The 23,885-nt window shown below is 44.6% G+C and overlaps 2 protein-coding genes across 2 annotated transcripts; both read right to left on the minus strand.

Moving 5' to 3' along the window:
• Positions 1–18,009: 18,009 nt before the first annotated feature.
• LOC132044160 (cytochrome c oxidase subunit 3) lies at positions 18,010–18,961 on the minus strand. The gene has a single exon (XM_059434653.1). The coding sequence runs from the start codon at positions 18,949–18,951 to the stop codon at positions 18,154–18,156; it is 798 nt and encodes a 265-aa protein (XP_059290636.1). The 5' UTR covers positions 18,952–18,961; the 3' UTR covers positions 18,010–18,153.
• A 627-nt stretch (positions 18,962–19,588) lies between these two features.
• LOC132044161 (putative ATP synthase protein YMF19) lies at positions 19,589–21,198 on the minus strand. The gene has a single exon (XM_059434654.1). The coding sequence runs from the start codon at positions 20,057–20,059 to the stop codon at positions 19,589–19,591; it is 471 nt and encodes a 156-aa protein (XP_059290637.1). The 5' UTR covers positions 20,060–21,198.
• Between the last annotated feature and the right edge of the window lie 2,687 nt (positions 21,199–23,885).

The raw sequence follows: 23,885 nt of genomic DNA on the forward strand, positions 1-23,885 counted from the left end.
AGCTGGGTACAAATAGGCCGGTGAAAGACGAGTAGGCAAGCACGCGGGTTGTACCGGTCAGCTTTGAGCTGTCGAGTGACGATTGCTCCATCTCTTAAGAAAGGACGCGGGGGGCCTGTCTTATAATAAAGGGGGTACTCTCTTCTCTGATGTGCGCTATATTATTGTGTCCTATTCCTTAAGGAGTGATCCGGGATTAAGCCACGTGGCGATACCCGCCAAAAGAAAGGGGGCCTTTCGTACGGATTGGAGTACGAAGATAATTATTCAGCACACTAAAATCTAGTGGATGGGGTTCCATATTCATGAAAAGCCGGGGTTGAAACATGAAACTAAGACAACAATTATTTCGAATAATAAGAAAGAGTTAAGCGCCTCCAAGGCCTATAAATAGAAGCTTCTTGAAGTCTCTATTTGGCAAAGGGAGACGGAGAGGAACTTAGAAGTCGGAAAAAAAAACGAGTGTAGCCATGGATTCTTTTCTAAGAGGAAGAGATTTCTATCGAAAAATCTCTTAGAAAACGGAGCAAAAAAGGGTTGTACCGGATTCTTTTCTAAGACTTCAAGAAATTTCTATCGAAATCTCTCTAGTAGAAGTACTCTCTTCTCTGAGGATATTATTGTGTCCTCCAATCGGAGCAAAGGCTGGGTCTGTTCTGGGAGCATTTGCCTGAAACCTAAGACAACTCGACCCTCCAAGGAGGCCGTTGCACGGAATATGATGAAAAAAAAACGAGTGTAGCCATGGATTCTTTTCTAAGACTTCAAGAAATTTCTATCGAAATCTCTCTAGTAGAAGAGGAGAAGCTCCAATCGGAGCAAAGGCTGGGTCTGTTCTGGGAGCATTTGCCTCCTCTCGACCCTGAGGCCGTTGCAAATATGATGCAACAGATCCGGAACCACATTCGCGGTCTGGAAGAGAGGAAGGAGGCCCTCCTCCAGGAACGAAGGGAACTAACTGCGCGGGTCGCCCGCATAGCTTCGGATTCCCAGAGAGAGTAGAATAGAAGAGTCCGTCGACTCTTTTTTGTTTTAGAAGGTTTAAATAAGTGTCTGTAGACGCAAAGTAGTGTGTTTCTTCTTTTTCTTTGTTTGGTGGAGATCTACTCCTATCCTAAGTAGATTGCTTTTTTTGGGTGTGTTTGCATGTATCACTAGTAGTCTTCAATGCTTCCGTTGTTAACTTTGTAATGTTGTGTTTAGTTGTGTGGCTGGTCTATGTGTGTGTAAGCTTCCTATTTGATGTATTCCCATGTAACGGCTATTAATGAATAAAAAGTGCTGGTCTGCTTTGTTAAATATTCCTTATGTATACGTAATTAATAATCCCAGAGGGAATCCGGATCTTGAGTGAACCTCAAAGCCATGCCAGCCTGGAGTTAATTCTTTCTATGGACAGCCTTTTTTTTAAGACCTAATCTAGGCATTAGCCATTTAAAAAGATGGATTTAGGTTTCGGAGGTAGATCAAAAACCTCAGCGAAGGTCACCGAACACGAACAAGATACGAAAGATGTTAGACAGCGGACCACTTAAACTACAACGTTAGAGATTGTTTGCTATTGCTTATGCCTCAGCAGAGAAGTAAAGTTCTGCTCTCCTCTCTTTCTCTTACGTATCTAGTTCTATAGCTTAACCCTGACTTTTACGATGTAAGGGCAGAACGTAATAGTAATAAAGGAAAAGCAAGGTGTGGCGGTAAGTCAAAACTTTTTGGTCTCCATGTTCCGGTCCCGGAAGAAGCTTATTTTTCTCGCTATAAGGCATAAGTAGTGAAAGAAGTAGACCTATAAAGAGAAAAGGAAGCGCTATCCCTCCTACTTATGATTCAACATTTAGCTCGATCTATTCTAGATGTCTTTTTTACATCAATGGCATCAGCTGGAGCTTGCACCGAATTGCTTACCCGCGGAACTCATTTAACCCGACCCTGCATAAGTACCAATGCCCCTTCCCCTTTCACCTCTAGGAAAAACTTCTGGGATGAGCCCTTCTACTCGTCATTTTGATATTAGAGGGAAAATTCTCGATCCCAGACCAGGCTCCGATCAAGGCTTATAAAAGCATCAACCTCATCCTAAAAGGACTCCTTTAGCTTTGGGGTTGATTTACGTGGCTCAAGACTTTGAGTCAAGAGGTCAGGTGTTCAGAAAGGTGGTGATGCGGCATTGGCATTTTCAGCAAATTCATCAGATAGCTTGCCTTCTTTTCGTTTACGTGGCTACATACTTGTAGCGATCAAAGGGCATATTTCTTATTATTTATTATTGTTCTAAGTCAAAGGTAATTGTATGGGCCTTTGCTTCGAGAACAATCGTATTAGCGCCTTCGCAGCCTGCCTTTCCATTCTTCGAGTGCAGTTCCTTCTTGAGCCTTTTCTTTTTGACTCCTACCGAAGCAAGCGTCTCAAGTGCTGACCTTTCTTCCCACCTTTGAGCGAAGCAAGCCTCTCAAGTGCTGACCTTTCTTCCCCCCTTTGGTGAGCTGACCTTCTTGTGTCACGAGTGATGTCAAACCTCCTTCTTGTCTTCTATTCCGGGAAGTGGTATAATAGGTCCCCTAAGGGAAGCCCTTTGGCAGAGACAATGGTACCATCCGAGGAAGAATAGGATTTTCTTCCCTGGCACTGGGATTTTCATTTCCCGGCCGTAGCACGGGCAAATCTATCTTCAATGGGTGCCCCGACAGCTTAGTCTTTCCTAGGAGCGATTCCTACCATTATCCCACATCCCTTGTCTTTATCGTTCTAGCAGCTGCCAAAGATTTCTTGTCCACTTTTCATGCGGCTCTTTCTAAAAAGAAGAAGAAAGCTCTAACCTCTGTGCACCCAGAGAATAAGCAACTCGCTATAAGGAATAGAAGGAAGGTTCTTTGCGAGAGTAGTTCATCTCGGGGGAAGAAGGAAGTAGTGGCTTCTACTCCCATACGAGCGCACATTAATCTAATTGAAATCCGGAAATAAGGAGGAAGGACTTGACTTGATCACGCTACTCAGTATACTAGTATAGAATGGTGCGTTCCAGTGATAGATTGGTTTAGAAAGATCGTATCGAGATCGCCTTTTCTCAATCTAGTAAGAGGGGTTGGTTAAAAGAGATGGATTCCTTTCTTCAATGCATTCCACCGGGGCGACTAGGGTACCCTTTTTGTAAGATACGCTCATTCAAGCTCAAGCCAACTTCTATTAGTTCAGTCGGAAGGCAAGGGTCCAGTCTATCAATCCATTCAAGTTATTGGGGCATTTCTGCATTGGTTGAGTGCCTAGTAGGGGAATCGCTTTCATCTGCTACGCTTTATGCGCCTGCTTTTCTGGCCAATCCTGTTAGATGAGCGGCAGTGTTGAAAGGTGCAGATCTTGGTCTTCTAGACCTTGCCTTTTCAGCTATTCTTAGATGGAGCTCTGACGGGAGACCTATGAACGCCTTGGCTCTAAGCCGTACGAAGCCTTTTTCAATACCATATTTAGTCACGCAGAAACCTTCTTTCATGCTATAGCGTGCTTTTTAGTGCATTCATTGCTTTGAGGGATTGCTTGTGATAAGCAAAGAAGGAAGCAATGAGTTGGGCGCGTATGGGTTCCCGGCCTTGATTTCTTTTTACCTTTTTATTCCATCAAAAGAAATATTCGTTTATACCATTGACATTGATAATTATTGAAAATTGGATAGTATGTTTTGATGAATAGCAATGGTAGTGAAAAGCATTCCTTTCCTAGAGTAAAGATAGGTCTCTTCCCTTATTCCTTCTCTTCCCGCTTCAGTTGATGGAAAAGCATTAAATGGGGCAAGGAAGGGGAAGAGACAGTGTTAGCTACAATCTCTGCCCTTAGCGACGCTAAAAGGATAAAGTGAAGCTCCATAACTCGAACGCTTGGATTCGTCTATCTTAGAGTAGGTTGGCTTGTTAGATCTATATGAACTAGGAGTCATTTAGTTGGCTTCTCCGTCGTTAGAGCGAACTTTCTTACTCTTGTAAGCTCGTCTTGTCCTATCTATGCTCACTACCTCGTTGTCTGACAAGCAGTTTCCCTCATCTTTCTCTTTCAGAAGAGCCTACTTTCGACCATGGTTCGCGTCGCTATCGTGCTTGGTCCGTTCGCTACTCTCTTTTCAGCCATTATTGTATGCGTGTAACCTAAGTCTACCCTTCAATTGGACTTTATCCAGATCCTTTGACATCCGCTCATCTTACTTCCCGTTCTGGTAGGTTGGTGGTGCGTGATGATTCGTGGAGTACAAGGCTTTCTCTGGTTGGGTATGTAGGCTGGTCCTGCAGCTTGTGAAGGTGACCAGCGCTGCATGCCCGAATGGAATATTGACTATCCCGTAGAACTGACCTAGTCGCTCATGAAGGAGCTGGTCATTATGGAATATAGTATATGTAGGCGCAGGTCTTCCTAGAGCGAACCCCCATGTGTTTTATATTAAACATATCAAAATCAACAGTGGAAGAGGCGCTGGTTGTGCGAGATCATTATGACTGGAGGAAGCCCATTCGACAACCATAATAGGCTCTATAACCGGATCACGCACGCTAAGAACACAGCGGATTAGAGGGGACAAGAGGTTCCACTCATCAAAGTGTGAGACGCAAGGCTTCTGCCTAGAAGCAAGCTACCCTCTTTGCCACTTTCAAATCAATAATAACGATGTCATCGATATTCCAATCCGATCTTTTCTTTCTTCACCCCGTAGCCCTAAAATCGAAAAAAGCCCATGGTTGAGTGAGCATAGAGCTCTGCCCTTTTCTTTCCTTTTGAAGCTGCTTTCCTCCTTTCCTGCTTTAGTGTTCTGCTATACATTTGTATGTGTTAAGCATAGTGGCATGCTCTGTAGCCGGAGTAAGAAAGATTCAAGGAGCGCAGGGGGATCTGCTTTTACGAGTGATCTCTCTCGCTTTCTTAAGGAATTTCGTCAGTCATATGGCATGGCTATGGTTTCCACTCTTGTGAGTTCCCATTTTTTCTTTGGTTCGCTTTCCCTTGGGCTCGGTTGCCCTTCTTTCTATTTGCTGCAGTAAATGAGACTGGGAGTTGGATTTCCTTTATGACTTTCGCTCCGCTCTTCCCACGGATATTTCAAAACCCGGTAATTCCCTTGCATCGGACTCCTCGTTCTATTCCACCAAGGGAGCCCTCCCTCACAGCTTCTTTTCTTCTCAAGAACTTGCTATTTCATATTCTCTTAGATAGGCTATCTTCCGCCATCGTCATTTACTTAGCATGCCTACCTTTCCTTCTTTTGTGTGGCCTAGCTTTGATCTGTAGGAGCTGAGGCAGAGGTTTCCGTTGCTTGCTTTGTGCGTACGATTCTTTTATTCAATAAGGATTTTCGTAGCTTCAGGTGAGGGGGGGAGAATAGATCTGAATTTCTTGAAATTAGGAAAAAAGTCTCCGACAAGTGTGGTCTTTCTCGGTCAACTGGAAATTGTAGAACTGTAGCTGCTCTCGAAATCGGTCGGTAGGTCCTTCCTCTATTTCAAGAGTTCTAGTACTTGCATTGTGGTCCGTCCATTAGTTCGATGATTCTTCTTCGCCTTGTTGTGTTGGCTTGTTCAATCAATCTCATAGGTTCCTATGGCTCGTCCTATAAGAAAGGGGATATACCATAACCATAGGGAAGTAAAGGTGCGAAAAAGAAGCTTTTTCTGAGCGTATATAGTGGTATAGTCCTTAATGCGCAGGAGCAAGAAAAGGGATGCGCCTTACTAAGCAAGAAAGGGGAAATTGAAGACTGAGAACATACGAGGTCGGCACTAAGAGACTGACTTAAGAAATTACTTAAGTCAAGTTCTTGTGCTATATATCGTTCGTGATCCTTCGACATTATTGAAGGGAGGGGGCTCGACCTGAAGCCTTTAAATAGAGTCCCATCCGCCTCCCCGGTTCCACGCGCCCTTACTAGTAAAGGCTCCCATTGGGAGAAGCAGAAATTGTTGAGTGAGCGATCCGGCCTCTAGCCCTTCAATGATGGATTTGTCTTCAAAAAAACCCCGACCTCGGTAGAAAACGAACGGCGGCGTGAAGTTGATGAGCAGGGAAGATGTCTTTTTTCTAGTTGGCCAAGCGGCCCCGTCTTCCATAGCCAGGGATTAGTCATTTAAGGATCAGTTGATGCGCTGGGATGAAAGAAAGTTCTTCGGTGCTCCTCCGGGACGAACAGTAAAGGCACATGAAGGTATTGGCTCTTACTATCGATCGGATGGAGAGAACCGCGGCGCTTTACCTTACGAATATCTAAAGGCGAAGATCTCTTTTCGACTAGCAAGTTTACGTACCTAGGTCCTAAGTTTCTCATTACTCGGTGAAGTCTGATTTGAGCCCTGGTCAAACTGATCTCTCCGGCGGGCGGAGGATGGTCTCATATTAGCAATGTTTTGATTGCGCCTATCTGTCGTTGCCAATGAACCGATCACCAAGAGAAAGTATCTCTCTTAATCTTAAGGTGAAGCGCCTTTCAGCCAGCTGAAGGAAGGTCGCGTTAGCGCCCCTGCAATCAGAAAGCCTTTTGATAACCTTACTACTAATAGAAAGGGGAAAGATGCGCTCAATCCCTTGCTTCTTGCTCCAACTTAGGAGTAGGGGCTGACGAGCTTTTTCCGCAGGCTGCTATGCTAGTTGTAGCGCGGTAGCGCTTTACTAATATAATAGAAAGTCAAGTTAGTGTTATGGTGCAGCGGAAGGCCCCCTCTCCTTACAGTCAAGTGGCTGAACGCCCCTCGAATCTTCCTTGAGTTGACGTCACTGGGACATCTACCGCTTGGATCCTGCCTTGTTAGTCATCCGTAGAGCTAAAGGGAATTTTGGAAGCCATTCCCATTCCCACACACCAATACCAACCAGGGTGGCTGTTCAGTAAGTCCTACCCCTAAGAGAAAGGAGAAATTGCTTGCGCGCTTCGTCAAGTAAGAGAGAGGATCTTAGGCCGAACAGATCACCGGCTCCGAAGGCCTGCAATCGTGACTTTAGTTCCGGTGGTTCGCTTTGCTGCCGGGGTGCAACATTTGTGAGACTTCGAATGGAGTGGTCCGTACGCCCCTCCCCCTCGCCAAGCCTGAAGAAAGGAGCAACTTAGATACCTCTTTGTTAACTATATTCCTGGTTTGCTAAAAGGGTCCTTGGGCCCAATCAATCTCTATACTCTTGATGCAATGGACTCCCCAAAGCCACTAAACCGCTCTCTTCCACCCGATTTGAACTGAACCTCGTTCTAGTGAGATTTTCTCCCTTTTTGAAACTGAAACTCAGTTGCCTATCTGATCCTTGGTCTAATTGGGCCTTTCTCTATAGCTCGAATCGAATAGCTGGGCTACCCCTTCCCTTGGCTTGGTTGGTTATATAAGAGAATCCCGGGAGAAAGCAAGTTAGACCTTACTTAGGGCGAAAGATTTCTTGGATGGTTCATTCCAGTCTGAAGTCAGTCAAGTCATGGAATTGGCAGAAGTTCCCCCTTAACCAACCCTAAGAGGGAATTCTTCTATTCATTAAGATGAAGCCATTCAGTCAGCTCTGAATCTGAACTCAATGATTGCAATTCAAGAAGGGCATGAAGCTTTGGCTCAGTACAGTAGCATTTGACTTTGGGAAAGAGAATCGATCGCTTACCTTGCTTTGGCATGCCAGAAGCATTTCGCTGTGGTTCTCATTGATTGAGTCGATCCCGAGACAAAGCAAAGGGAGTTCCGTGGGTTCAGTTTGCTTAGAGGCAGAAAGCCTAGAAGAGGCCTAGAAGTCATAAGGAATAGGCACTGTACCGGCAGCGAACTCTAAGGTTTGGCTTTTTCTTTTATTGACTTTCCTTTCTTGAGTCAATGTCGCATTTCGCGTGCTTGGTTAGATCTCCTAACCTAATGTAATGAACGAGAAGGTGCAAAATTCAGTCGACGCGTCGCATTCGAATTCTGGGTAAGAGAGGAAATCTTTCTTTCTAGGGAATCTGTGCTTACTAAGCCTTTGTTTGAATTGAAGGACCGGTCTTAAAGTGAAGTGCAAGACTAGCTGGACCCGGACTGACTAATCGCTAACATCCCGGGTTCTCTCGGGACCGGGAGAACTCTCAGTGTTGTACGGCATTCAGTAAGAAGTAAGCCAAGTTCTATTAGCTCTTCTAACTTGTCTTAGACTCGTCAGTCTGTGATGCATTGAGTTGAGAGTCAAAGGACAAAGGAGTAGAAAACCTTCACACTGAAAAAGATTCGAGTGAAAGCCAGCTGCATGAAGCCCATCAATAGTACTTTAGCTTTTTCAATCAATCTTCTTTCTTTTGATTTTATTCTCGGCTGGTTCTGAAGGCTGGTTGATATTACAATACGTCAGTTAGTTAAGATTCGATCCCCTGGAAGACTAAAAGAATTTCGCTTTCCTGAAAAAAGTAAACTTACGGAAGCATCTATCTCTATCACGCACTTCAATCCGCACATAAGACGATTCCTCTTTCTATACTCAATTACGTAAGAGTCCAGCTAGCTCGTCTCTGTCTGGCAGTTTAAGCCTTGGCCCACCAGCTTCTTTTCAATCCAGGAGCTGCATGATAAGAAAGCTCTCGATCTCGGCTAGCTTCAGTTAGTTAAATAGACCAGGAAAGTCGTACTGCAACTATGCCAAGCAAAATATTGATTCCAATGCTGCGGAGACGGGTCTTGCTGATCGAACTAATCTACTTTAGGGATTCACCTAGCAGCTTTTAATAGGAAAGCTCGTTCCACCACTTCGACAAATTCTTTCGCAGCAGCTTGAACTGAACCGGGGCTATCAACGTGAACGAGAGAAAAACAAAGCCCATTACTCGATCAGGGGATCTAAGCCACAGCTCTATTCCCGACTAGAAATCTATAAAGGGCTTGTTGGGAGAGCTGCTCTCTCTATCTCAGCTGCTTTCCCTACTAGGGGCACAAGAGGCACTTTTTGTCTAAAGCCTACTTCCTCTCTATAGGCAATTCCTTTTTTGTGGTTTGTGCTGTAATAAGAAGGATGTTGCTATTCTAGGATGTGGCGTTCCAGAAAGACTGACTTAAGACTTTATCATTCACACCGACCTGCTTTCATAAGCACTTGTTGGCAAGTTCGGAAGAAGGCTTTGAGGGGAACTAACTCGATGTGGCTCCGGTTCAGTACTGCTTCTCGCTTAGAATCTCTTCCAGCTGAGCTGCACTAACAGGCTTAGGTAAAGTACAGATAATGTGAGTGACTACATGCGAAAGCTTTTGCTTCTTCCTTTCCTTCTGCTGGCAAGTAGCTCTCCTTTTTTCCTGTAGTTCAGGATTCCCTCTCTATGCCCATATCTATTTAGTCAAAAGGCTAGTTCAATCGCTCTGAGGAAGTACTATAACTTGAATCAGTATCTCAAATAGGGCGATATCAGGCCTTCTGTGCGATATCGATCTTCTGTTTATGGTAAGCGGTCTGCCTTTCCCCTTACTAGATCAAATAGGGAAATTCAAAAAAGTACAGGAAAGGAAACCTTATTCGATGACCACTCCTCCTTCTGAATAGAGATAGGGTCGCCTATCAATCGACAGCTGCTGCAGCTGGTGGAATAAATCTACCCGGAGCTTCCGCTGGTATAATGAAAAAGTACGGGCTTTCTCCTACTGCTTGAGAAATAAGCATTCGGAACACTAAGACTTCAAAGGGGGCTGTGTTGATACATCGACTTATCAATTACACCGGGTGAAACACAACCTATCCAGGAATCTGGACCAGAACCCACTTTCACCATATCGAACTCGATAAACCCGACTCCTGAGATAGAGAAATGCAATGAATGGATGGATTCCTTCATTCATCGTAATGAAACCATCCAGCAACTGGCGGTAACAAAACCTCCTTGTTGTGGAGCTGGCCGACGATTGGGCCTCGAAACATTTGATTTGGAAGGAATGCTTTCACAAGCGGTAGAAAGAGACCATGTTCGATACTCACCTAGATAGACAAGCAGTCAACCTCGATTCCCTTAACGTAACGGAGTCCTTTTTTATCGAATGCTCGTTTTCTTTGCATACAGACTAGATGAAACGAAACTAAAAGCCCCGTAGTTTGCTTGAACAGAAAGATGACCTAAGGCCATAGCGTCGTTATCGTTATCGGACACGTGAGATATCCCGGCTAGAGAGCATTGATTTCTCCTTTCGTTCTTCTGTGCGAAGGCGAAGCAAGAAGAAAAAAGACATTCATTTCAAAACTATGAGGTGAGAAGAAAACAGAAAAGAAAGAGTTTTGAAGAAAGCTACGGGAAAGTCAAATCATTTCTTTTTTATCGACTATATATGCAAAAGGAATAATTCTAGCTAAAGAGATGAGATCCCTGCGCCTGACTAATGGAAGCAAGGGACCGAGTTATTCTCTATAACCATAATATAAAACAAGTAAACCTGGAAGCTTCGAAGCGGACTTTAAAGAAATGTCATATAGGGAAAGTCCAGCTTCAAATCCGACTTCTAACTCCCTCATCTTAGAGTTCTCGTTAGAGCAGAAGTAAGGCACGAAGCGAAGAGCTCAAGGTCAGGCAAGGCAGTCTAAGAGGCTAAGGAAGAGTTGGGGTAATGTTGTGTGTGCCAATTGAAGTCATTCTAAAAGCTCCTTCGTTTGTGTCCCAGTTGCCGATCAAGCTAATAAAGACTAAAAAAGACCAATCACTTGCTTATTCGCCAGCTTGGGTTTCGGTTGCAGATGCGATTGATTATGCCATTCTTGCTTTCGGTGGAAGAGAATGACGAAGATCTAGGCATGCACATTCATGGAGAGGCCAAGTGATGGGTTACGGTTCTGCGACAGGTGAAGTTTCGGTTGGAAATGCCTTCTTGGGTGACTCTTTCCTTTGATAGCATGCTTTATCGGTGGAAGGTGTCGAATGATGGCCGACTTGTCTTGTCTTTTCGATTGATTGGCTTACGGATGGAAGGTTCGGACAAGAATTCCTAGGCCGAGTGTTGGGCTTTCGGGATCAAAGAATCTTAAGAATTGCCTCTCTTACTTTCATCTTTGGTTGATGAATTAAGACTGCCCCTCCATCTGAATGAAAGCCCGAGGGAATATGAAAGCTATCCACCGGATCTTGGAAACAAGGCACACAGGCCCCTGAGCTGAGCTCCTTTCGCTTCGACCCATGAATCTTTCTATCCATTAATCTTTATCTTAACCAAAAGGAATTCTCTTTTTCTAGTCTTATTTCATACTAATACAAGAAGAATGCTGCAAGAGGTTACTAATCATGCTATTCCTTCTGTCTTCCCTCACCTCCATCTTCAACTATAAAGCGGTTTAAGGAGTGCCCTTCGCACCTTACTTTTTCTTTTAGCCTTCGTGCCCCATCCCCCAATGGTGCATTCACTCCCGCCCTTAAGAGTTATTGCTTCAAGTCAATTTGCCTTGCTAATGCGAGCTTGCCCTCTATTATTACTGTACAGAGCGGGGAAGAAGCACTACTGAAGGTCATTACTGTGTTGGATCAACTACTTCAATTGGAGCATTCTGGTAAGCTTGATCCTCGGGTTAAGGTAGCTGCCAAGGAATGAATCAAAGACCTAAGGACGTTTCCAATACCACTGCTCCCGCTGAAACAATTGTAGCTCTTACGCAAGCTATTTCTTTTGCACTTGAAGACATAAATAGTCGAACATTTTGGATCTTAACGCTTGTCCTTCGCTCTGGATTCCTTGCCCCCGCCCTTGCTTAAGGATTCTCGCCCTTCGACGCTCTCTTCTTCCATCGGCTCTTCTTTCATCTGGAAGAATGGGTCCTCTCCTGTTGGCGAATCTCCTTGCTATTGTTGTTTCAAATATATATATATATATCCCATTCCTGCCTGTCCTGCGGCACATGCGGTACCAGCTCTTGTTCTTGATGTGGCTCTTTCGGAAGTTGCGGAAGATAGTATAGATGCTCCTCTTCTTTCTGCGGCAGTTGTGGATGCGCTTTACTTCTTAGTATCCCAGTGCAGCTGTCTTGTTTCAGCTATGGTCTTATATAGAGAAGGAGTGTGAAAGCTAGCTCTTGAAAGCAGTGCGAGTTAGGCCCGAATCCAATCAATAAATGCAATTTGTTATCACGCAGTGCAACAGGCAAGAAATGAAATAGAAGAATTGTATGCCCACCGCGCCCTCTCTTTCAATTGAGCTGATCGCCGTATATGGTTCGAGTTCGGTACGTTGCAATTACTTCTTTTTCATTTGCAGAATAATAAGGAGATGTAGAGTGAAGGACATTGCACATAAAACTGAAGCAATCATTGATGATTTATGGGTCTTCTTCTCTTCAATCCGGCCACAGCCCTTGTTTTCCTTGTCTATTGAGATTTCCCCTAGTCATCAACTTGATAGAAAGAACTGCCTTACTCTGGCTTTCAACATTCGCTGTTCTTGAAAGCACTCTCCTATCTATTTATCTACCTCGTGTCAGAAAGAGTTGACTGAATCGAACCACCCGAGAAGGCAAATAGACCCGTTCACCAGCAACTGTTGCAATTCCCTCTAACTGCGCCAACTGCTCCACCTTTCGTTTCCCCTCTTGCTTCAACACCGTTGATTTCAATGTATGTTGTAAGGGAAGCAAGAATCTGTATGGTGAATTAAATCATTCTCTGAGATCTGGGAAGAGTAGCCGACCTAATCAATCTGCTCTTACGAGACCCGGCCAACTCAGTCAATCTCCAGGTCCCTAACGAACGAGTCATTCACTTTTGTTTGATCAACCAATGGCTATAATGACCCTCGCGAATTGCTGACGTCAATCGATGACTGAAATGACTTTCAACGAAAGATTGCCTAATGCTAGATCTCTTCTGGATTCCATCTCACTCTCTTTCGGTCCGAAGCCGATAGGAAGTGAAAGTCGCTGAGGTAAGTTCCGATAGAGCTAGGTTCCGGGTATTCCTACCATTTTTTCTTATAGGTTACTCTTTGAACTCAACATTAAAGCACTGGAAGAGAATCGCTATCCTCTTTGGGGATTTAGGTCTATTGCTTATGTCCGATTTGCTGAGGCTAGCTTGACTTCACTCACTTCAGAGAGAGAAAAAAAGAATAAGAAAGGAGCGTAGCAGCCAGAAAGAGAAAGAAATCCCCTCTTCCGCTTAAGGCACCGAAGTCCCTGAGCTAATATCAATAGCAGTTGATTCAAGGGAAGTTCTTTCTAGAGCAGTAAGAGCCTATTCTGTCTTGCTTTCTGATTCAATTCCGCTGCTAGGGTGAGCTAACTCCAAAAAACCCGTCCACAGTTCGGATTTCAGGCTGCAACTCGCCTGCATGAAGCCTGAATCGCTAGTAATCGCCGGTCAGCCATAGGGCGGTGAATTCCTTCCAGGGCCTTGTACACACCGCCCCTCTCCTTTTCTAGCTGCCCAGATTGAATTCCTCTGGGAACAACTAAACTATTAGCCAAAGGTCTAGTGGAAACTGCTTAGTCGAGGGAAACTCCCCTTTTTGTCTCGTACCTCCGCTCCTAAGCTAACTAAGAGCGCTATCCGTTCCTACGCCCCCTACCGAACCTGAGGATGAAACTTGAGATTCATTCTTCTCAAAACAAAAGCAGTACCGAAGATAGTAAGAAATCCGGACAAAACCTTCCTGTTTTTGGGGAAGAAGAAAGTACCGGATTAAGTAGGCAATCTTAGGACAATTCTTTTTCTTCATTAGGGCTTTTAGCCCCGAGTCGATCGAGGGCATTTCACTCCTAGCCCAGAAGGGAAGGGCTTGTTTGCGACTAGCAGTAGCTGGCAACGGTCTTTGACGCATCTATTAGCTGAAGAGGCCTAAGGCTGGTCTCTTTCCTCTCGTACCATGCCTGTTGAAAGTTCCTTGCCTTTTCCCTCTCCCTGTAGGTCGAGCCTCCTTTTCAGTCGCCCTCTCACTTCGTTCGAGCTGAATTACATCCACCCTCTCACGGGAATCTTCTTCTTTATAATACGTACGAGACTACCAAAGAAAATTCCACTTCTTTCCCCGGAGCAGCAACTGAAAGAGAAAATACCGGTTTATTCATCTGCACCGGAAAAGAGCGTCGCCCGGAAGTCACGGAGCTCTCTTCTCTTTCAATGGCAGCAGCTAGTTTAAGTTCAATGTCAGCCGGATTTCTAAGCACTAGTCTTTCCTTCTCACCTGCTAACTCATAGAAAGAAATAGAGTCAACCCATGCGCCTTTCGCGGGGTGAGCAAAAAGCCTTTCCTTGGATCCTGGTATGAACTCAAAAAAAGCATTTACCCGTCGCCTGCTTCATCTGCAGAGCTTCCTCTTGTTCACAGCAAAGAGAGCGGATTCGTTCAAGCAAGCTAATCACATTACCCTTTCTAGGGTAGGGGTACGGTACGATGTCATTACTCTCTTTTGCTCCCTCACTCCTTAAAGGGATCAAACGACTTTGAGCTTTGGCATTAAATACGCGTGGGAAGGAATTCCATTCAACTAGTTCAATGACCCTAGAGGGAATGAACGCATTAAGCTTGAAAGCATGAAATTCAGTTGCTAGCTGGACTGACTGTCTTCTCTCTCTTTCGGTTTCTAGTCTTTGCTTCAGAAAGTCATTTAGAAAGATCCGCTTTTAACAGAGAGGATTTCCTTACATTACATACGATATTTGAGTGGGGATTCACTAAGCGTAAGTTCTTAACCCGGTATGATGCGACGATGACTTCTTGCTTTGTTTCCGTCTCTCCTGCCTTTGTTAGTCTTTAATCGTCTCTAAAGCGAGTGAAGTCACCTGAGGGTTAGAATCCGATGTGATCTTAGAGCTATTGACCCTACCCAACTAACTCTCTCTAAGTAAGAGCTCGTCCTGACTTATTAGTCTTATCGAAGTCGATAGGGAAAAGAGAAAAGGGCAGTGCTTCTCCTGTGAGCGACTCCGAAGTGGGCTCCTTTCCCTTGACTATTTCTCTTTTTTAGGAGGGAGAGACTGAATCCACCTAAAAGCTAAGGGAAGCCCGGAAGTATTCGAAGGCTGATAAAAAGAGACGTGTACTACGAGACCACCAAGATTGATAGGCATTCCGACCAAAAGGGGCAAGTTTCTTATAGGATCCACCCTCCCAACAAAAAAAAGAATTCCTTGCTGTGGAAAAGCTGTTCAAGTTGAAAAGCATAAAGGTTGAAGGAAATGCACCTTCTCCGATTAGAAGGGTACGGGACTCCTTTTCCTACGCAATTTCCTACGATAGGGTAGGGATGAATTGAATGAGAGACTACGAAAGTGAGGCAAACCCACATAAGGAAAGAAATCAATCTAATCACTCCATTTCAAGCCTTAGAGAATCCGACTAAAAAGCCTAAATTAGCGAATTCACCTCCCTCTGAGTCCGATTAGAAAAACAGGGATGAAAGGCCTAGTTTTCGGTGAGCTAGTGGGATTCAAGTATGAATTTGATTTTTCCTCGATCCGGACTTATTACCGTGATCAATTCACTACCAGTGCCCATGTGGCCGAGGTTGTCCCGAAGCGGATCACCCCGATGCCTGTAATGAAAGGACAGACTTTCATCAGCTGCAAACTGGAAGCGGTTTTTCGTTAGTGCGTTAAGGTTGCAAGAACCTACTCCTAACTAAACAAAGACTCCTCCGAGGAGCCACCATCGGTACTAGTCCAGGAGGTCAATACTAGCGAGAGTCCCACAGCTACGCTAGTTCGTTAGGTATAACGTGTTTCGGTCAGCTTTAAAGGCCAAACTAACCCAGTCGCTTTTTTGCAGCCCTGTGGAGTCAAGGCGAATCGAATGGTCAGGAAGGGAAGGAAGCAAGCAATTCGGACAGAATTAAGAGGGCTTGAAAGAATAAGATACGTAGAGCGTGAACCAAGGTTCATAGGCGGATCAAAGTCGAAAGGCAAAGCTGTTGGTTAGACGTAGACGAAGCCAAAGTATAGTTAGACGAAGCCGTAGGAACTCTTGCAACGCAATCCCAGCTACAGGAAGCTAACTCCCTAAGACGAATGAGTCACTTTCTGATCCTTACTCCCCGAAGGAACTCTTAGCCTCATAGCTACATGAGCTACATTAGGTTTCGTAGGGTTAGCAATACAAGAATCTCGATTGGAAAATACCTGAGGTAGGATTACTCAACGATCCTTGTTACCTTAACTCCCTTCTCCCGGGATGAAGCCTTAGAAGGAAAAGTATAGGGGACCCCAAAAACTCTTTAGCTTTAGATGTTATATGAACCCCTAACAAGGAACCGTAGGCATAGAGCTATCGGGTCATAACTCTTCTCACTCTGGCCTTAGGGTTCTTCTTTCAACAATCTAAAATCCTTTCTTCATTTACAAACACTTATGTGATAATATTCTTAACAAAGATTCCGTTTGACTTGACCGTAGGACATCACGTTCCTCAATGCAATGGAAAACTAGGAGCACGGAAGCGATGAAAGCATGCCCACTTTCGCCGGCTAACACAATGGATCAATACAGGGGAAACTGGCCGAGAAGCCTAAGCTAGCTATCAGCTGCCCTAGCGAACGAAGTCTAGTCTTCTTATCGAGATGAGCATGAGTGGTCAAGCCCTGCAATGAGATCATGCGCCCTAACCTAAGCCTGGGCTACTGTTGTGTGTTCCGATCCTTCTAGTGAGAGCTTGTGACCATCGCAGTGACCGCAGTATGCTTAATCGACTGTCTCTCTACCTTCTTGATCGTTGCATCACAAGTTCGCACGACAAGCCGCATTGTGCACTCAAGCTTGGATGATGAATGCCTTTGAAAGATAGAGGATTTGAACCTGTAATGTGTACCTAAGGGCTAGATACACGGATGCCCTCCTATCTTCCTTCTTTACTGGACCAATCGAAGACTGAAAAGACAAAGAGATTTCGCTTAGCCAATGCTTACTGATAGACTAGATGGAGAGCCTGGTGCAAGGTGGGAAGACTGAGTGAGAACTAGCCCTTTGAGGAGCTCTCTAAGCTGTCTAACTCTCTATTACCATAGGCAGAGGGAAACCAGGTTCAATAGCCAGATAGAGTAAGAAAACAAGAAATTTGACGATCAACTATGTAAACCCCCCGAAGGGGGAAGGTAAGCCCGCCGCTGATCCCGCTTTACCTTCGCCTACCGTGAAAAGAGAGTCCCCTATCACGATAGGCCCTCCCAGCTCCCGAACGTGTCTTTTTATCAATCGAGAGAGGTACATAAAAGAAGAGCAACGAAACTGTGAAACAAAAAGCACGGGAAAAAGAAAGGGGCGAAAAGCATACATCTACTAAGGACTCTCATACTAAAAGACATAGTGGATTAACTCGAGAAAACTACAGAGATCCTCTAAAAGCCGACTTGAACACCCCCTTAAAAGAACATCGTAATAGATATCTTGGAGGTGTCCTGGAATTCGAAAAGCATCGTCTCCCATAACAGTCTGAACAAGATCTGCTATGTTCCACTCCGGAGGTAATTCCCTACCTCTGAGTCGAAGCAACTCCGCGCTCTTTTGGCAGATGCCATCAAATAACTGTTCTAAGTCAGGTGGAGCGCTTTGCGCGTCCGACCTAGTTGAAGAAAGGGTAGCAGAGCTACTAATGGAAGGGAACGAAGAAGTGGAACTTTGCATAAAGTGAAGATCGCTGGGGGTAGGATTTCCATAATAGAGTCGAAATGAATTGTTTCTCAGAAATTGGAAGATTCTATTTTCTTTGTCTGCTCCCCCCCAAAAAAAGAAGAGAGACTTGTTGGAAATGTGCTTGGTTGTTGACCAAGAAAGAAAGAAATGGGAGTCTTTGGGCATTGCTTGGGCTAAGTCAAACTTGGGACGAGTGTTGTATGGCTACCTAGTGATTTACAAGTACCCTCACTGCACTGACCATAGTAAACCCCTTCTCGTTGTACCGAAATAGAGATCTGATTTAAACGACCAGGTACAGCATATGAGTTCGATCCATTAGGTTCTTTTTTTTTTCAGAAAAGAAACGAGAGACAAGAAAACATCTTTGATTACGATTAAAAGGAACAATCTCAAATAGACCAAGATCCAATTTCGGGTCATTTCTTGGTGAACATGATCTGCCATAATCTCTTCGATCCCTTCATTTATGTGCCAGAATAGAGAGAGATTTGGTAGGAAAGTGGAAGAGACCTTTTTGTATATGATAATCAAAGGGAGTGGGAAAGCTGCAGTAATTCTTTGGAAAAGCCCGGTTCTCTTTGTCTTCGAGCTTTCATTCCTCAATCCACTGATTCCTTCCTTCATATACCTCCCCACCAATAGATAGAGACAAATAGGAATAACCGAACCACGTCTACAAAATGCCAGTACCATGCAGCTGCTTCAAAGCCAACGTGATGCTCCTTGGTCAGATGACCAAGATATTGGCGAATACCACATATGATCGAGAAAATAGTACCTATAATCACATGAAAACCATGAAAGCCAGTTGCTAAGAAAAAGGTAGAACCATAAATACTATCCGAAATAGTGAAGGGTGCTTGATAATATTCCATTCCTTGAAAGCCTGTGAATACTAGAGCCAGTGAAACGGTAGCTACTAAAGCGTAAACTGCTCGTTTTTCCTTCCCCGCGAGTATAGCATGATGAGCCCAAGTTACGGCAGCTCCGGATGAAAGGGGAATAAGGGTATTAAGAAAAGGGATTTCCCAAGGATCTAAAACCGCAATCCCTTTTGGGGGCCAAATACCTCCGATCTCTACCGTAGGTGCCAAAGAAGAATGAGAAGAAGCCCGAAAAAGAGCAAAAAAGAACATAACCTCCGATACGATAAAGAGAATAAAACCATATCGAGGTCCTAATTGTACGACTTTGGTATGATGTCCTTCGAACGTGGATTCACGTAGAACATCGCGCCACCATACGAACATGGTATATAGGAGAAATATGAGGCCCAAACTGAGAAGTGTTGCACCCCCTTGAAATGAGTGCATGTACATCACACCTCCTACGGTTGTTGCCAAAGCTCCGAGTGAACCCGAAATAGGCCATGGACTTGGATCTACCAAATGATAAGAATGCCTCTGAGATTCAATCATAAACCACTTTGCCTCGGTTCTATGTAAACCCCCCCTTCACCCCCACCCCCTAAAGTAGTAAAGTAAAGAAGGGCTCTTTGGGGTCACATTTTCTTTCTATCTGACAGGACAAACAAAGAAATAGGAAGGGATGGTTCTTTCATTCCATTGATAGAAGTCTAACTAGAAAAAGACTCTCCCTATTACTTTGAGAAGAGAATCGTTGGTTTGACCGACGAACTACGTGGGAAAATAGACCTTCTTTCTTTGATTTGAAGCAAGATTTTTGGAAAGTAACAATTCCATTCAGTTCGCTTTCGGAAAACTTGCTGGTCGCGGATTAGTTCGTTCTGCGCCGCCAGCGGCCTCAACTCAAAGGCGCAGGTTGATCTCTCTGGTTGAGGCTGCATTCATTTATTCATATGAAACTTGACACGTGGGAAGGGCTTACTCTACTAGTGGCTCGGCTTGGTCTCGCTCCCTTCCCGCACTATTCCTCCCCACTAAAAAGAGCGATTGAGAATCTCGAGAACCTTTCCGAGCGTCTGTCTTCGCGGGGCGATTGGAAAAGAAAGGAGTAAACAATTCTTTTACTGCCTTCCATTCCACTATTCTGATCGAATTAATTGCTCTTCCGAACGACCAAGTCATAATGAGATTAAAAACCGATGCTTCCTTGGCCGTGTGGAACATGGATTAGCATTATGTCATTCCTACAAGTGATGACCCACCCAGGATTGCTATGTACGGACTTAGAGATCAAATATAATATGTTTCTTTCCATTCCTCGTGAGCCACTTATTTCTCCGAAACAAGAGATTAAAGTCATCTTCCTCCTTTTTCCCAAGAAGTCGACGGCGTTACACCATTGGGATACTTCGAATAAACTTGAGTACATATAGGATACACCGGTGCTAAAACCTTTTCTCAAGATATCTTCCAAACTGTTGGGGTCGTTGCTCCGGATCTTGTTCTCCCGGTGTGAAACCAGTTGGTTCCGTAGTTTTAGAATTCTGCTGATCCCAAGTACTCCATCTCCATCATTGCATATAGGAATATAGAAAGTAAAGAGGAAAAGGCATGACCAGAAGAATTGTGTGAAATAAGTGAATTTATCCAGTTGAGGCATTCTTGATTGATTGCGACAAAGCGATTCCCTCAATACAGCTTAACTCCGTCAAGCCTGTACGAGTAGTGAAGAAGTATAGAGCACTTTGGTTGGTTGTTGACCAACGGAAAGCATGGGAGAAAGATGCACAAACGAAAAAGGGCTCAAAAAAAAAGTTGGAATTTCATATATAAAAAGAGCGGTACACTGAACACGAACCCAATATCAAACAACTAAAGAGGAAGCTAGTCGATCATTCAACAGCAGGAATCTACCCTAGGATCCAACCTGCCAGCTTTCTTCTCTTATGATATTTCGAATAGCGAGAAAGTGAAATAATGGGGAATAGAATGGAGCGGACTAATACTCTATTCGACTAGAGGAAGAATCTTTATTAAATAGGATGCCTCCCAAGCGCCGAGGGGCTAACCGTCATATTCTCAATCGGCTTTGCCTCGCTGCATACTTTCGTTTAGTATTCCTTACAGCTATTCTCCAATCACCCGAAAGCAGCGGCGAGGCGGACATTGATTTTGCAGAAAGGCTGGCTGCCTTGCAGGGTCGCTTGCCTAGTTCACCGGTACTAGGCTATGAGAGGCTCAACATCGGGTCCAATGTAAAGCAAGCCTTGCGAATGATGGTGGCTCCATACGGGTAGACGTAGGCCCTGAAACCATAACAAAGACAAGACAATTACAGGGAGGACGTACGTGTTCTCGGGCGAGTGCGGACTCGGTTAGTATACAAGATCATCAATATAGTAATAGGATGCATCTGCTGAAGGCAAGACTCATGTAACAACAAGCTGGACCGAAGCTCAGCCATAGTTGGTTTTGGTCGTTGAAGCTTCGCCGTAGTGACAAAGCTTTCATAGTCCGAAGGCAGGCCAGCAAGAAGGAATGTAAACATATCAGATTGGGACACCGGTGCATTGATTGATGCCAAGGAGTCACAACTGTTCTTGAATGTACGAAGGTAAGCCGCCATAAACGGATTTCCTTTCTTCTCTCTTTCACTATCATGTTCCTCACTAACCCGAAAGGCTTTCTTTAAACCATACTTTGGGGAGGGGATCTTTGAACCTTGTTTGAGCTCCTCTTCCCCTTTCTTTTCGTTTTCACTTACATACGCGAATCTAGGTCCAGCCTCGCTTGCATTCAGTTATCAAGGGGGATGTCTACTCTTTCGTTTACATACGCAAGCTCCCGATTAGTCGCAATCGCACTTCTGTGCAATATCCAACGCATATTAAAGCACTTAGCGGCCAAGTATCAAAAGAGTAGCCTGCGGATTGGTGCCCGGTGACACAGTAAAGGTTGAACCATCAACAACTCTGAGTGCCCCACCCAGTCTTAAGTTCCTATCAACCACTTTCCCAACAAGGCAGCCGCCATGGTAATGCGATATTGTGGTCACAACGACAGAACTATCCCATCAGAAAATCATTGGATAGATCAGCAGGCAATGAAGGTCCAACATACCTGAAATATATAGGACCAAACTCTTGTTGGTACTTGAATTCCTACATGGAGCGGCTTTGTTGTACATCATGAATCTTTCTGTTCACACACCTCTCCACATCCATCACCAGGATTTCGGAAGTAATGAAACCTGACTATTGGGTTAACCTTAACATCAGTTGATGCTAGTCTGAGAGAACCAGCAGAGAGGGGGCCAACAATCTTCTCCATCAGGGTTGCCACAGTAAAATATACCGGAGAGGGGGAACTCCTAACAAAAGCACCATGAGACGGGGCTTTTCTCCCAAACATCTCCTTCTGCACGAGTGGCTATCGCGCCTAACCTTTGAAATTGAGCTGCTTCTCTCTCTTGTTCCTTATCTGGTTCCTGCCAGTGGCTTGGAAGCAAGCTACCCGCGCTATATAGAGGGAGAAGAGCAGCAGGATTGAAGAAGCTGGTTCAAAGCTAAGGTATCAATCGGCTTTCTTTCCGTCTTCTTTTCTGCCAGGGGTAGATGCCTTAGATTAAGAAAGGGTTGGTAGGCCCTTAGTCCATTCCCGATGATCCTCTCCTGGTCAATTGCTTGGGGTTTCGGACCATTGCTCTCTTTTTTAGTCGTATCAGGTGCATCGGCTTTGCTTTGACTTGCCTTGTCCGTATAGTCAGTAATCGATGTAAGAAAGATTCTTCTATGATAAGTGGTCCATTCCACCTTAAGAAGTAGCCCATTCTATTAGGTTTCCTGTAGAGCGAGGGCCTCTTCTTCCTGCCTTTTCTGTAAGAGACTTTCTTTCTTGCCTGAGTATGGGTCTACCTGCCTTATTCTTAGATGCCTTACCCTTCCTTATCCTGAGTCTTGGTATGCTTAGATTCCGGTTCCCCAGCCGACTGTTGAATCTCTTTTTGCCTTGGTGTGCGAGACAACAGAGGGGCAGCGACGCCTTCTTCTCCCTTGCGGATCTATTACAACTAGCGATTCTGATAAACATTATTATAGAAATTGGGGCTAATTCAATAGAAATCGGTCGTACCTAGCCTCGATTCACGTCGCAAACATTGTCCAATGATTCATGAAAACATGCAAAGAGCAGAGTTGGCGCATCTGATCTTTCTTCTTCAGTGCCAGGCATAAAGAGCTAGCACTAAGAGCAGGGGATGAATCTTTATCGACTTCCTTTTGAATAACTTGGATAACATCTTTATGGACATCTGAGAGAGGCTCTTTCTACTAGTGCTCCTCCTCCTGCTAATGCTAGTGCAACTTTGAAAGTTGTTAAAGCAAAGATTCGATACCTCTTTTATTATTAATTAATAATTGGCATTCTCTGATCGGCCTAATCTCGTAATACATGGCTATGTCCCTGACCTGAGACTAATGCAATCAGTTCCTTCCTCCGCCTTCTCTTTCGACGTTCGCCAATCGGAGAGGACAGCCGATTGAGTCTGAACCAACATTTAAAGATGGAAGGAAGACCCGGATGGACTTAATTAGGAGCATGGGCAACCCTTCGCGCACGAGATAGCAATGACAGGAGATTGACCGGTCGGGGTCGAGTGATCTCAGGGGTTTAGGGGTGCTTCTCCTGCTGCGACTACCTCTCTTCTATTTGAAAGGTAAAGGCCCACCAGAGAGAGGCAAGTGCTTTCATGAATGAATGCGGTAAACCAATCAATCTTTTCGTTACATATCGGGGACAGGGAACCAGCCCAGCGAACTCGATTTCCCGAAGAAAAGAGAGGGCGCTCTTCCAATATTGAGCTCCTAGCTGCTCTACCTCTCTATTTTCAAAAGCCCTGCTCACTTATAGCCCTATAACCAAGCAGGCAGGCGAGACATCAGAGCAGCTGTAGAATGGAGATTGCAATTCCATTTTTTTATATGAAAGGGGTGGCATGTGAAACCAACAATCCCATATTGTGGAATAAGAGCAGTGGCACTTGCGGAAATAGGTTTTGAGGAAGGGACTGATTGAACTAAGGAACTGAACTAATGGACGAGGAGGAATAATAAGTCAATCTTGGTCGGAATCGAAAGCGGGGAAACTGACCACATGATCGGCAATGGGCATAAACCCTAAAACAAGATTCACTCGTTCTTCAGTCCTCACGTAGACATGAAGGGGAGGCCCCACAGATAGGATTCAGATTTCTGAACGGGAAAGCATTTTTTGTCGGCCTATACGCTGACTCTGAATCAAAGATTTACTCACTGCCAACAAAAACATACTCTATTTACTAGTAACAATCGATTCACTAAGCTAGTTAAAAGCCTTATTACTTACGCAATTCCACCAGTGTGTAATACATCCAACATTCTCAATATTAAACGCTTTTGGCAAGCCAGAGCAAGACTTCTCTGTGGGAACCCCCGGTAAAGGAGACCTGT

Source organism: Lycium ferocissimum, unplaced genomic scaffold (genome assembly GCF_029784015.1).
Source record: "Lycium ferocissimum isolate CSIRO_LF1 unplaced genomic scaffold, AGI_CSIRO_Lferr_CH_V1 ctg3753, whole genome shotgun sequence".
Classification (NCBI taxonomy): Eukaryota; Viridiplantae; Streptophyta; class Magnoliopsida; order Solanales; family Solanaceae; genus Lycium; species Lycium ferocissimum.